The sequence below is a fragment of the Strigops habroptila genome, chromosome 5 (genome assembly GCF_004027225.2).
Source record: "Strigops habroptila isolate Jane chromosome 5, bStrHab1.2.pri, whole genome shotgun sequence".
Lineage (NCBI taxonomy): Eukaryota > Metazoa > Chordata > Aves > Psittaciformes > Psittacidae > Strigops > Strigops habroptila.
Genome location: NC_044281.2, coordinates 66,446,079 through 66,457,762, shown reverse-complemented (window position 1 = coordinate 66,457,762; position 11,684 = coordinate 66,446,079). Strand labels below are relative to the sequence as shown.

Here is an 11,684-nt window from a genome sequence, read left to right as displayed (position 1 = left end):
AAGCAGATGAACAACAGTGGGCTTCAAAAAACCAAACATTAATAAAACCAAGAAATTGGTACATGAGGTCCTGGGGAACAAATTCTAAGGCAAAAAGAAATTCAAGAGAGCTGAGGGTTTTTAAAAAGAGGTTTCTAAAACAGGCCATATTTTAAGTATAACAACAGTCTATTCTTAAGCAAAGGGGAGAAAAACTAGCAGAGCAGTGTGGCTGCATTAGAGGCCCATCAATGACCTGAAAAATACCAAAAAAGAATACTGAAAATAAGTAGGAACAAGAAGGCTGCATTGGCCAGAGCAAATATAAAAGAACAGCACAGCAGGTTAGGAACAAAACTGGACAGCAAGGGAAAAGCAAAACAAAAATGGATTCTTAAATAATTTTCTATTATACAATAGAAGTTCTCTACTTATTAGGGCAAGTGACTAAATGTCAGGTAGTACAAAAGCCTGAAATGCTTCCTATTTCACTCCCTATTCTCTAAATGATGTGTGTCACAATCAAAGTTAACCAGGAAACAGGAATACAGGTCAGAAAGGGAACTATCAAGCTAATTAGGTGTATTAGAACATTAAATTCTGATTAAATCTGTTCTATAATAATATGGTGCAAAACTGAAATAACTGAATAATAATAGTATCTGAATAATGAATAATAACTGAATAACTGAAATAATAATATGGTGCGTGACTGAAATAATGAATGATTGTATTTTTGATTGAGTAAGAATGAGTGAGTTCCCAGAGAACCAGAAAATAATATTACTTATTAAAAGTGTGCAAGAGCACAGGAATGAGTGGAAAGGCAAGGTAAAAGAATGACTTGGGGAATCGGCCAGATGAACTTTGATACCAGAAGAGTTGATGAAAAAAATGTCTAAAACTCTGCAAGCATAGAAATTAATTTAAAAGGCCAACGTGCATTTCTCTATAAAGAATTTTTAAATAGCATAATGGTCTCCTTTGTCAGGGTAACTCTCCCAATAGGTAAAAACAAAACAGTATATTATATGTTAAAGTCAATAAACCCCTTGACAACAGATCCAGCTGACTTGATTATGTATTAAGTTGCTAGGATCCAGATGATGGTACTGTAAGGTGGATTACACAACTAGTTAATATCTCATTTCAAAGCGTAATTATCAGTGTTCATTAAATTGTGAAGATAAATTGAATGAGAGATAGGAGGGGTAGGACTGCCCATATGTTACAAACAAAAAGCAGGTGTGGATCCCTCAGGAATGAGGCACAACACTCGGTGAAAGCCTTGGCTTTAACAGAAGCATGGCATTACCATGGAGGGATTCCTGGGACACCAATGTTAATCAAATGGGGACTGGATGCAGTGGAGCCCTGCTCAGGAGTGAAGCTCAAGGGAAAGCACCACAAGGGTGAGTAATAAAACCTGTGCTGATTAACATGCCATACATGTGCAATGTCCTGTTTTGCTCATTGGTGAACTGATGTAATACAGGTGCTGTTGTCTGAATTCTGAGATCCACAACCAGCCTTCACTTTACCAGTGCAGATGGGTGGGGGTAGGGCAGGAGTGAACTATCTCGGCTTACCAGAACAAGAAGATAAGATGTGTTTGGAACTCAGCATACTCTGATGAGGGAGGCAAACTATCCTGGGTTACCATAACAAGGTCTTCTAATGCCCTACACTGGATTATTACAGGTGGGGCCTGGATCCAATTGTGTCTGGGATTTTACTAAGGAAATATGGGGTGGGATGGAGAGCACACTTACACAACACACAAGACTAGAACTCACAATAATCATGATGATGGGTTAAATTTAATTTTCAAGGGTTTATTTTCATTTTTCCACTGAGACAGCAAACAAATAGGTGTTGCCAGGGTGTCCATTACTAGAATTTATGTAAGAGATGTTACAGAGGGATACCGAATTTCCATGATATACCATATGCTAATGCAGTGAAAAAGTTACTTGGTTCTAAAATGTGCAGAGGGGTAAAAGCCCTCCATGCACATCCATGTGTTGGGAGAGGGTGGAAAGAAAGGCTTACCAGTTGTTTTAGCTGTCAAGAACTGACTCACCATCCCTGGAGGTAGTTAAAAGACGTTTAGATGTGGCATTTGGGGACATGGTTTAGTGGTGGACTTGGCAATGCTAGGTTAACGGTTGGACTCGATCAGACTCAATGATTCTACTATTGCCTCAGATAAACGTTTGCAACTTTTTCCCTTCCTTTGCCTAGCAGTTTCTTGGATGTGAAGTCTTAATATAACCAGAAGATGGCACAAGAGACCCTTGCAGACTTTCAGATGTACATGCCGCTCTATGAGCAAAGGTATCGTTAAAAACAATCGGCCTTCCAGATGTCTGCCTAAAATCTGCCTGTTAGAAACAGGCTAACACGAAATAGCAGGGTTGTTTGTGGGGTTTTTTTATTATTGCAATTGTTAAAACGAGCATGTGTTTACATTCAGCTACTCCCTTTAATCTTTTAGAGAAGTGCATGCACACACAACTTTATAATTTTAAATCTAAAGTACCTTCTGTCGATGCGTAATGCATTTGTTTGCATAAAACCTGCCAAAAGAAGTATGCTGAATTGCTAGGAGGAATCATAGACATTGGATTACACATTACAGGGGCAGTGTCAAGTATCTGACCTAACTACATTCCTGTCCTCACCCGCAATAGCCCAGCTTTTCCTTTATCAGTATACTGAAGAGAGAATGTTGGGACATGTCTGTGCTCCCTGTTTTGGGATGCAATGAAGGTAGATGGACAGTGTCATTTGTGCTCTGTTGCTACAGTTCTGCATCCTGTCAAAGTAACATTTGCAGGATACTTGGTAGAAGTGACTGGAAGAAAGGAAATAGGAAGAAACTGTGTATAGTGAGGAATACAGAAGAGGGAAAGAAATAACTACAAACATGAAATGGAGAAGAGCCTTGAAGTGAAAAGGAAAAAAAAAAAACGTAGCATTTATTTCAATTTAATTTGAACAGGCTGGGTTTGGAGCAGTACAAAGGTCTGATTTATATTAGGTGTAAGTCAAGGGAAGGAAGAGTCAGTAAAATATTCTTACTGCTGGGACCAATGCATTTCAAAGCAGCACTGTATGGCATAGGCTAGGAGGGGCACTGAGGGTGATAGACGAGCCAGGGCTGCCAGCTGTGATAGCTCATTCTCCTACTGATTTACCATGCTCAAATTCTAACTCTAAAATCAAGGGGGAAAAAAAAAAGATTCATTCTATAATAGCTGAAAGTGAAAAATTACTTTCAAGAATGATAAATGCTTTAGTCATTTAGTCATATTCTTTAGAATATATTTGTGAGAAACAAGAAGTAAAAATAATGCAACATTTCTGATTTAATGCATTCTTGGTTTTATATTTAATAGGTTGTTAAATGTAACTTTTGAAGTAACCAGCATGAAATATTTATCCTTCAGGAAAGACTGACAAAGAAAAAGGAATTGATCTAAAATATGGAGTAGGTTTTGAAAGGATTTCAGGGCATTTACGTGTGACATTTTTCAGTATCTATCAGTGTTAGTCCAAGTGATCTGAAAAATTACTAAAACCAGTGGCATTTATGGGAATTTCCATATGCACATTATTCTCTGTAGGTGCCTCTCATATCTCTAGATAATTCATATTTCTAACACAACTCAGATTATAAGTGTGTTTGAGCACCTAACAAGTAATCCCTATCTACTTCAGAAAATAAAATCATTTCTAAAGCCCCTTTTCATGCTGTTTTCTTTCAACTAATAGTGGTACGTGTTTTAAATGTGATCCTGATTCATATTGATTTTTTTTTTTATAAGCTTAAATTTGGGTAAAGAACTGTTAAAAACATAACACATTTTCTTTCTTAATATTTGCAGCATGTGTCTGCAGAATGTGTATCTTGTAAAAGCATTTCACCTATTCTGCCTAGCTGCTGGTAACAGCCTTATGGTAAGGAGCCATGGGAGCTCTGTTGATTTAGATCAATTCAAAGGATGACGAGACATTTAATTTTCATCTATGCATTGTAATTCTGTTTATTCCAGGCCCTCCTGGTATTTCTGCACATATGGTCTTTTCATTCCTCATGGAAAAGTAGTTCTTATTCTGTCAAAGAGGAAAGATTATAATAATTGATAATAAAGAGATTGGTTAGAGGCCATTTCTAATGCTTTTAAGTCTTGAAGAGTGATTTCTCAGAAATTATAATGGTTGGATAAACATGCCATGGCAAAGACCATAGAAATTGTATAGCAGATGTCAGCAGCCTTTGTTTCACTGGGCAGACCTTCACAGGAAATCTGCATGTCCACAGATGAACACACATCCTCCTGTGTGTCATAAACTGCATTTTTTACTCTTTGAATTCCATCAGCACGTACCTGTTCCCAAGGACCACACGTTTACTCTACTCTAGTCTCAGAGCACCCTCAACTTTTACAAGAAAAGGTCACCTGCTGTTACAAAATGATGGTCCCCTCCTTTGGTCTTGTGGACCCCCACTGCAGCAAGGCCAAGTGTTGGCATTTTTCTCCAGTACCTGTGGGGAACCCAAGGTACTTGGCAGCCCTCTGCTACTCTCTCTTCAGTTCCTTCAAAACTTCAAAACGAAGGCAATATCTCAGAGCACAATCCTGCCCATCTCTAGGGCTCTGAGTTGGCTTACTAGGGCAGAGCTGGCCTTTGGGCTGGAAGATGTGGAGCAGCAATTAATTCTCAAAGGTTGGGCTGTTATCCCAAAATTTCTCTGTTATCAAGTGCCTAGAAGGCATCCAAACAGGACTAGCTAGTTCTGCAGAACCTCCTCAGCCTGAGACCACTGTTGTGTTTATGCATTTCTGCTGAGCTGTTTTGCCTATAAGCACCCTTATCTTGATCCCACCCTACCTGTCCCACCCAAACATCTGTAAAGCCACTTCTTGGCCTTTTGAATGCAGCTGCTGCTCACAAGATTTGTCAAGTGACAAATCTCAACTCATTTTAATTCTCTTGGATGCTAAAACGTTCTCTTCTACCCCATCTCCCACAGAATGGCCTGGCCTGGCATTTGGCATTATGATTCCCAGTCTCCTTTGGTCTTCAGGAAGCGGATAGTCCTTCTTTTCATGGGGAAGGTGCTGACTACCCAGAGAGGGCGACTGTGTATTGTACAAACATCTGCATAAAGTATTGTCATTCTCTTCAGAAAATGAATCTTCAGACTTTTGCCAGTGGCAGTCATGTTCGTATGCCTGAGCTCTTTGTTTCCTCCTCCTTGTAGCAGCAGAATGAAAGGTCCTGTCTGACAGATTCCTGGGGACTTTAGCATAAGCAGGTTTTCATCTCATTGGCAATATCACTTGATTTTTAAGATGGTATTTGTGAATCACAGTTTAGCAGGAAGTTTTCAAACAAAGAGTGAACTATAGCTAGAAAGGAGGCATCTTAAGAATTGTAGATAAAATTAAACTAACAGCTGTTAAATATCGTAGCAGTCATTACATGCAGAAGTCATCTGCCACCTTCCAGGATACTTATACATTTTATATATAATGGAAATGAGATTTGGGTTAACCTTGTCACAATATGATCAATTTGTATCTCTGAGAGCTCAGCACTTGACACCATCTTTCGGCTATGACATTTGCCTCGATATAATCCAATTAATAAACCAGCAGTGTATAAAGATGTAATTTGCAGTTCAGATGGCAAAAATGCCTAAAAATCTGTAAAGAAACTATGTGGCAGATATATCAATGGATGCTAAAACCCAAGATTTTCTTTTTTTTTTAAAGCACCATCGTATGTCATCTATTCTTCTTGTCCTATCCAACATCTTGCCAAGTGCCTTTATTCGTTGACATAAAGCTGGAAAAAATAACACAATTATATAGACTCTTATACTTTTTTTAATAATTGGATATAGATATATAAGAATATATCTATATCTTATATATATGTAAGTATGTAATAGCATATATTATTTAGAGAGAGATATATATGTAGGGACTAAGAATAGAAATAATTCTGGGCACAAGCAGCATATTTATCTCCTTGGGATGGGATCTTATCCCATCTGTGATGCAGAATGCTGTTAAGTAATCAGAATGTATATAAATTGAGAAAGAATGTTGCAGGAAAGTTACACTTCCTTTTTCTGATGTTCATGAAATTTAGTCATTAAGAACAGCATTTGTCTGACTGCAGGATTCTCAGGCAGGCAATGGTACTGGTATTCCCAGTTCTGACTAGCGAGGCTGCTGTCAGGCCGCATGTTAAATGCAGCAGACTCAGGGGACTTATCATGTAGTAATTCAGTTAACAGAGCAGATTCCTGTGTGTCTTTGCTCTATCCCCTGCCTGCTTGGTCTGCTCTATGATATATGTTGCCTGGGTAATGCTTGGAAGCTCTGATATTTTAAAATATTTCCTCAGGTTTTTGGTGGGGGTAGTCTTCATGTTTACCTAAGGAAAAGAATAGTTAAGAACCTGTGCTCAGTATATTGGGGTTATTTATAAAATAGGGAAAATTTAAAACCAATCTTGTACAGTTTGATCATGTAAACTTACCAAACTTCCAAACTTCCCATTGCTAATCTGAAAATGCTTGGGAAGGATAAGTGGATGAGGTTGCAAGAAATTAGATATCAAACTCTTTCATACAGTGAATGGATGCACGGATGGGTGAATGGGTATCATACTTTGAGCAGACAGTAAGTTGAAATGTTGATTCTAGGAAAAGATAGAAGAGGGTTTGAATAAAACCCTTTTACTGGGTTAATATAAAGAAAAAATATATTTCATAAGATTAAAATTGAATACATTGAAAGATTTAGGTGGAAAATAAGTAGAAGGGCTTCAGTCTTCAAGCCTCTACCTCACTGACAGTCTAAGAAATAGAAGCATGGTCATACTAACTGTCATTACAGAGAAAGCAAATGCTGAGAAATCCAGCATGAATGACAGAATAACCAAGCAAGTCACGGGGTAAAGGGACGGTAGGGCACTTTGCAGGTGGTAGAGGTCAGTTGTAAAGCAGAAGGCAGGAACAAAGATAGACAAATCAAACAGGCAGTCGTGATTTCTGGGGGCAGACTGATACCACGCAGGGGTGTGATAGAAGTTATCAATGGTGCAGTAGTTCCACTCTGATCTTGCACAGAAGGGGAGGATGGAAAGGGGAGGGAACTCATGGTTATCCTGCAGTGAAAAACTGTCCATAAAGCACCAGGAACCTTTTGTCAATATACTACAGAGATATTAGTGCAGCAGCTAAGTGTTCCTGGTGCACACAAAACCCAAAGAAGGTTTTGTGCACTTCTGAAGGAACATGCATAAGGCAATAAGAGCAAAGACAGGGAGAGTGAGATAGCAGAGAAATCTGTGTGACCTGCACAGCTGCAAGAAATCTGGGAGGGAAGATACGACATGAATTCTGCAACCTCAGTAGAAATCTCAGCAGAATGCTAATTCGAAGGCGGAAAATTGTCTTTTATTCCCCCTGATACTTTAGTTCAGAAAACATACTTTATATAAGCAGCCAGAAGCCAGTCGATTCGTACAATTCAACACCCTTGACCTTTACCTTTTTCTGTTTCACAGCCTTCTCCTTCAAACCCCTCGCTCTATGGCTAGTGCTTACGACTTGGTTCCCAGGAGAATGCAATGAATGAGTTTATCCACTTGTCTGCCTCGGGCTGTCTCGGGAAGGCAGTGCTCAGCCCAGACAGGAGCAGGCTTGAGAAGATCCCTTTAGACAGTGGATCTTCTGCTTTAAAAGGCATGAAAAAGCCAGCTCTAGAGCAAGGGAGCAGCAGTGTTCGGGGAGGCTGGTCCCTGTGCGCTTCCCCGGGGGTGCATTCCCCAGCGCCGTTTGAGGCTGCTCAGCTCCATAAATGCCATTTGCATCGGGATAGGATGTAACAAGAGCTGTAAATCACTGACGGCGGAGGAAAAACTCCAGGGGCAGACACCGCGGAGCCGGGCCTCCGCAAGCTGTGGCAATGTGTGAACGGTATCTTTTGTTGAGGGGGAGGACTGATGGCAATTAGATGATACTTATCTGGCTCTTTGATGTGTATTTACACAAACAACATTTTCCTCCTCGACTTGCGGTATAAAAGAGGAGCCATGCTCCCCGACATCCTCCTTCCCGGCATCTCCGAAACAAGGCAGGATGACCAAGGCTCCTTTCTCTGTGGAGTGGTTGTCCCAGAGCAGCCAGGCCCTCAAGAGCACCACCGCGGGCTCTCCTCATCAACCATCCTCCGCGGGCCACCGGCCCGCTTCCGCATCTATCCCCGGGTTGAGCGGCCGGAGCAAGGAGCAGCCCGCCGATCCGCGGGCCGGGAGAAGCGGCAGGAGCCGGGAGCGTTTGGTGGCACCTTCCGCTGCAGGTAACCTCGGCCTCCGTGGGCATCCTGGTGCTCCCGCGGTGGGAGGAGGAGGACAGACGGGCCTGGCACCCCCCCCACCTCCGGGTCCCCCCGTAAGGCGCGACTGTGCAGCGACTGCCCGGAAGTGAAGCAGGCGGGTGGGCACCCAAGGGGTTCCTAGGCCTGGCTGACCCTTTCCTCTCCCTTTCTCCTGTCGCTAGGAGCAGGCGGGCGGCCGAGTGGAGCAGAGCAGTCCCCGCCAGAGGGGAGTCCCGAGCGCACGAGCCTCGAGGAGGCCGGCGGCAGGAGCGGCCGGCGGCTGCGCACGGCCTTCAGCGCCGAACAGGTCAGCACCCTGGAGAGCTCATTCCAGCGGCAGCAGTACTTGGGGGCGGCCGAGCGCCGGAAGCTGGCCGGCAGGATGCGACTCTCGGAGGTGCAGGTGAGCGGGGGGCTTGGGCAATAGCATGGGCAACAGCATGAGCTGGCATTGCTTGGCCAATAGAATGGGCAACGGCTTGGGCATGGGCCATGGCGTGCGCTGGCCGCCACTGTAACCTCATCTCTTCTCCTTCCCTCCCCTTTCCCCCAGATCAAGACCTGGTTCCAGAACCGCCGGATGAAGCTTAAGCGGCAGCTGCAGGAGCTGAGGACGGAGTCTTTCTGCAGCTCCCCTCTCCCTTACGGACCTCAGAGCAGTGTTGTGCCCTTGCCGCTCACGTACATGTCTCAGCCACCTCCTTTGTTTCGGGAAGGAGCTGCCTCCGGAGGCTTCACCTTGGCAGCACTCCCGGCACCCAGCACAGACCTCAGCAGTGCCTGCAGAGCACAGCCTGTGGGCTTTTGGGCAGCACCTTGCTTTGTCAGGTACGGGGACCCCACAGCTTTCTTGCTGGGTGTCTGATTCCTGATACGGACTACGACTAAGGAGGATTTGCACTACTGACACCTATCTGTAACTGCCTGGTGGAGTTATGATGCAGCAATGAGCAAGATATTTTACAGAGGCATACGGGACAATCTGAATCATGGACTTCAGGCCCCAGCATTTATAAGCAACTGTGTAAAACAGAAAAGAAGTGGGACAAACACTAATATAAATTGAATCTTTTAATAAACCTAAACGTTTTCCAGTTTTCATGTGAATTCCTTCCACAAGGTTTATAGAACTATTTATCGTGCCCTAAAAGATAACGCTGTTAAAGAAAGTACAGACTCCTTATTGTCGAGATCTGTTGTGCCCCCCTGCAATTTACTGAGGGTGAGTGCTAAAAAGCATGAATTTCCCCCTGTCCTCTAAAGCAGGTAAACCCCTTCAGCTACCCCCTAGATGGTACTTTCTCTGACGGGTGTGTGCTTTTGACCAAATATGTGGATACACCTGTTACTAACACTTAATACTGGACTTGCTATAATCTAGATGGAACCCTTTAAATAACATCATATAGAATATGATTTTAAGATGTAAAATGTTACTTTCTAAAAAAATATGTAAATATCTTCACACTTTCATGTGCAGCCTCAGTAGATTAGTAGTGGCCTCTTGCCTAAACAGGTCTTGGAAAGGACCCATCCTTGAAATTTCTTATCAACAAAATAGTATCTCAGCATCTCACCTAATGCACCTAATAGGTATGAAGGTGATGATCAGAAGAAATGTAACATTCCAAAGCTGGTTTTCACCAAGTGGCAGTAAGGTTGTTATCATTGAGCTATGCACTTTTTAAATTTGAATAAAGCTCTAGAAAACTGAAGAACAAAATGGCCTGATTTCAGGATAGAGTAAGGGCTCTGAGAAAGGATCCTTGACTGATGTAAGTTGCCATAAATCTTTCAAAGTCAATTGTCAACTAACATGAAAAGAGCAATAAAAATTTCCATCACTTTAGAGTTGATCTTGGGGTTTATTATATTTCCGGCGCACTTGTAATCTGGGCTCATATAATGAATTGTCTGAAGGTTTTCTGTCAGTCATCCTTGAACACACCTATTTTCTTTTCTATGCAGGGACCGATCGGCCACTTGAGTACACTTGCCTGGTAAAAGGCAACATTATGTGCAGCTAAAAGCTGTGGCCTTTGGTTTTCTGAGAAGCTGTCACATTTGGAAGTGTCCCTAATTATTTTGCAATCCATGCTGTATTTTTCTAGCCATTTGAGATATTAACATTTGCCTGCGATTGCACAACTAATGTAGCTCTAATGCAAGAGTTTCAGAAAACTAATAAGGGCTCAGGTGCTATCAATCTTGGTGAAACCTCTTCAGGAAAATGATGCAGTTTGGGATTAAGGAAATTCGTTGACACTAGATAAAAATTCCCATTGAGTGGAGGCTTATTTCTTAAAGTCAGGTATTGTTAAACGGCTATATCCATTCCAAGAAAAAAATATCTACAATTCTCTCCGACTCTTTCAAACATCATTAGGGAACTGGGATGTTTCCACAAAGCTCTGCAATGGTAAATACTTTCTATTCTTAAGCATTCCATTTTTTAAATTGGGGGAGGGGAAGGGGCCTGAGTCAAGACTCGATTTAGCCATTCTGTGTTCAAGGGAGTAGTGACTGAGATGATCCCCTCATCACCTTGTATGGCCACAGAGGAGAACCCCACCCCTCCACATGTTTTTATCACCCCGTGCAAAAGAAATAGCAATGGCCCTTCGTGCTGTTAGAAGCCAGAGCCTACAGATTCGGGAGCTGGTGGTGGGGTGTGAACAGCAATCTCCGGGGGGACAGGCCCGGCCCGAGGCTGCACGCAGCACTGCGGGAGCTCCCAGGCCCAAATGGGTTCGGGTGAATGGTGTGGGGGGAGAAACGGTCCCCGCCGCAGCTGGGCCCAGGAGAAGTGAGAGAGAGATGAAAGGGCTCAGAAGGAGAGAGGGGGAACAAAGTACTCCCGCCCGCGGAGGGTAGCTGCTTCCGTGGGACAGGGTTTCTGCGGGGCGGATGATACTAAGGGAGAGGCAGGCGCACACCTTATCGGTGGTTATGAATCCTGCTGGGATGTCCGACCCGTTCTCCCCCGGACATACCCTCCCGGGGCTGGTAACCCCGAGCCGTCTCCGCTGCAGCATCCTCGGGCTTTCCACGGCCGCTGGGCCGGGCCGGGCTGACCCGGGGGGTGGGCACCGCAGAGCCGGCCTAGCTCCGCATCTGCCTGCATCCGAGTGCTGCTCCGCTGAGGCCCAGCGGTGCTCGGAAGGGTGGAGGAAACTGTTCCTCTTCAGTGCAAAGATTTAAAGCAACCAAGAGGCGACTGGCCCTGCCGGGACAACATGTAGTACATGCAGTCTTTGCCACGATTTAAGCCCGCGGGGTCGTGGGGACCACGCCAGGACA

General features: G+C 43.5%; 1 protein-coding gene across 1 annotated transcript; it reads left to right on the top strand.

Moving 5' to 3' along the window:
* The first annotated feature begins 8,100 nt into the window (after positions 1-8,100).
* Positions 8,101-9,411, top strand: LOC115608777 (homeobox protein vent1-like). The gene is made up of 4 exons (XM_030488100.1): positions 8,101-8,250; positions 8,294-8,366; positions 8,567-8,787; positions 8,938-9,411. Exons 1-4 carry the CDS (start codon positions 8,101-8,103, stop codon positions 9,247-9,249), a joined length of 756 nt encoding a protein of 251 aa, XP_030343960.1. The 3' UTR covers positions 9,250-9,411.
* The last annotated feature ends 2,273 nt before the right edge of the window (positions 9,412-11,684 follow it).

Bases quoted from the DNA above. Each gene is read 5' to 3' on its own strand.
- LOC115608777 (XM_030488100.1), top strand. From the start codon at position 8,101: ATGCTCCCCGACATCCTCCTTCCCGGCATCTCCGAAACAAGGCAGGAT. The intron at 8,251-8,293 runs GCCCGCTTCCGC...GGCCGGAGCAAG, and splicing joins CCATCCTCCGCGGGCCACCG to GAGCAGCCCGCCGATCCGCG. The intron at 8,367-8,566 runs GTAACCTCGGCC...TCCTGTCGCTAG, and splicing joins GGTGGCACCTTCCGCTGCAG to GAGCAGGCGGGCGGCCGAGT.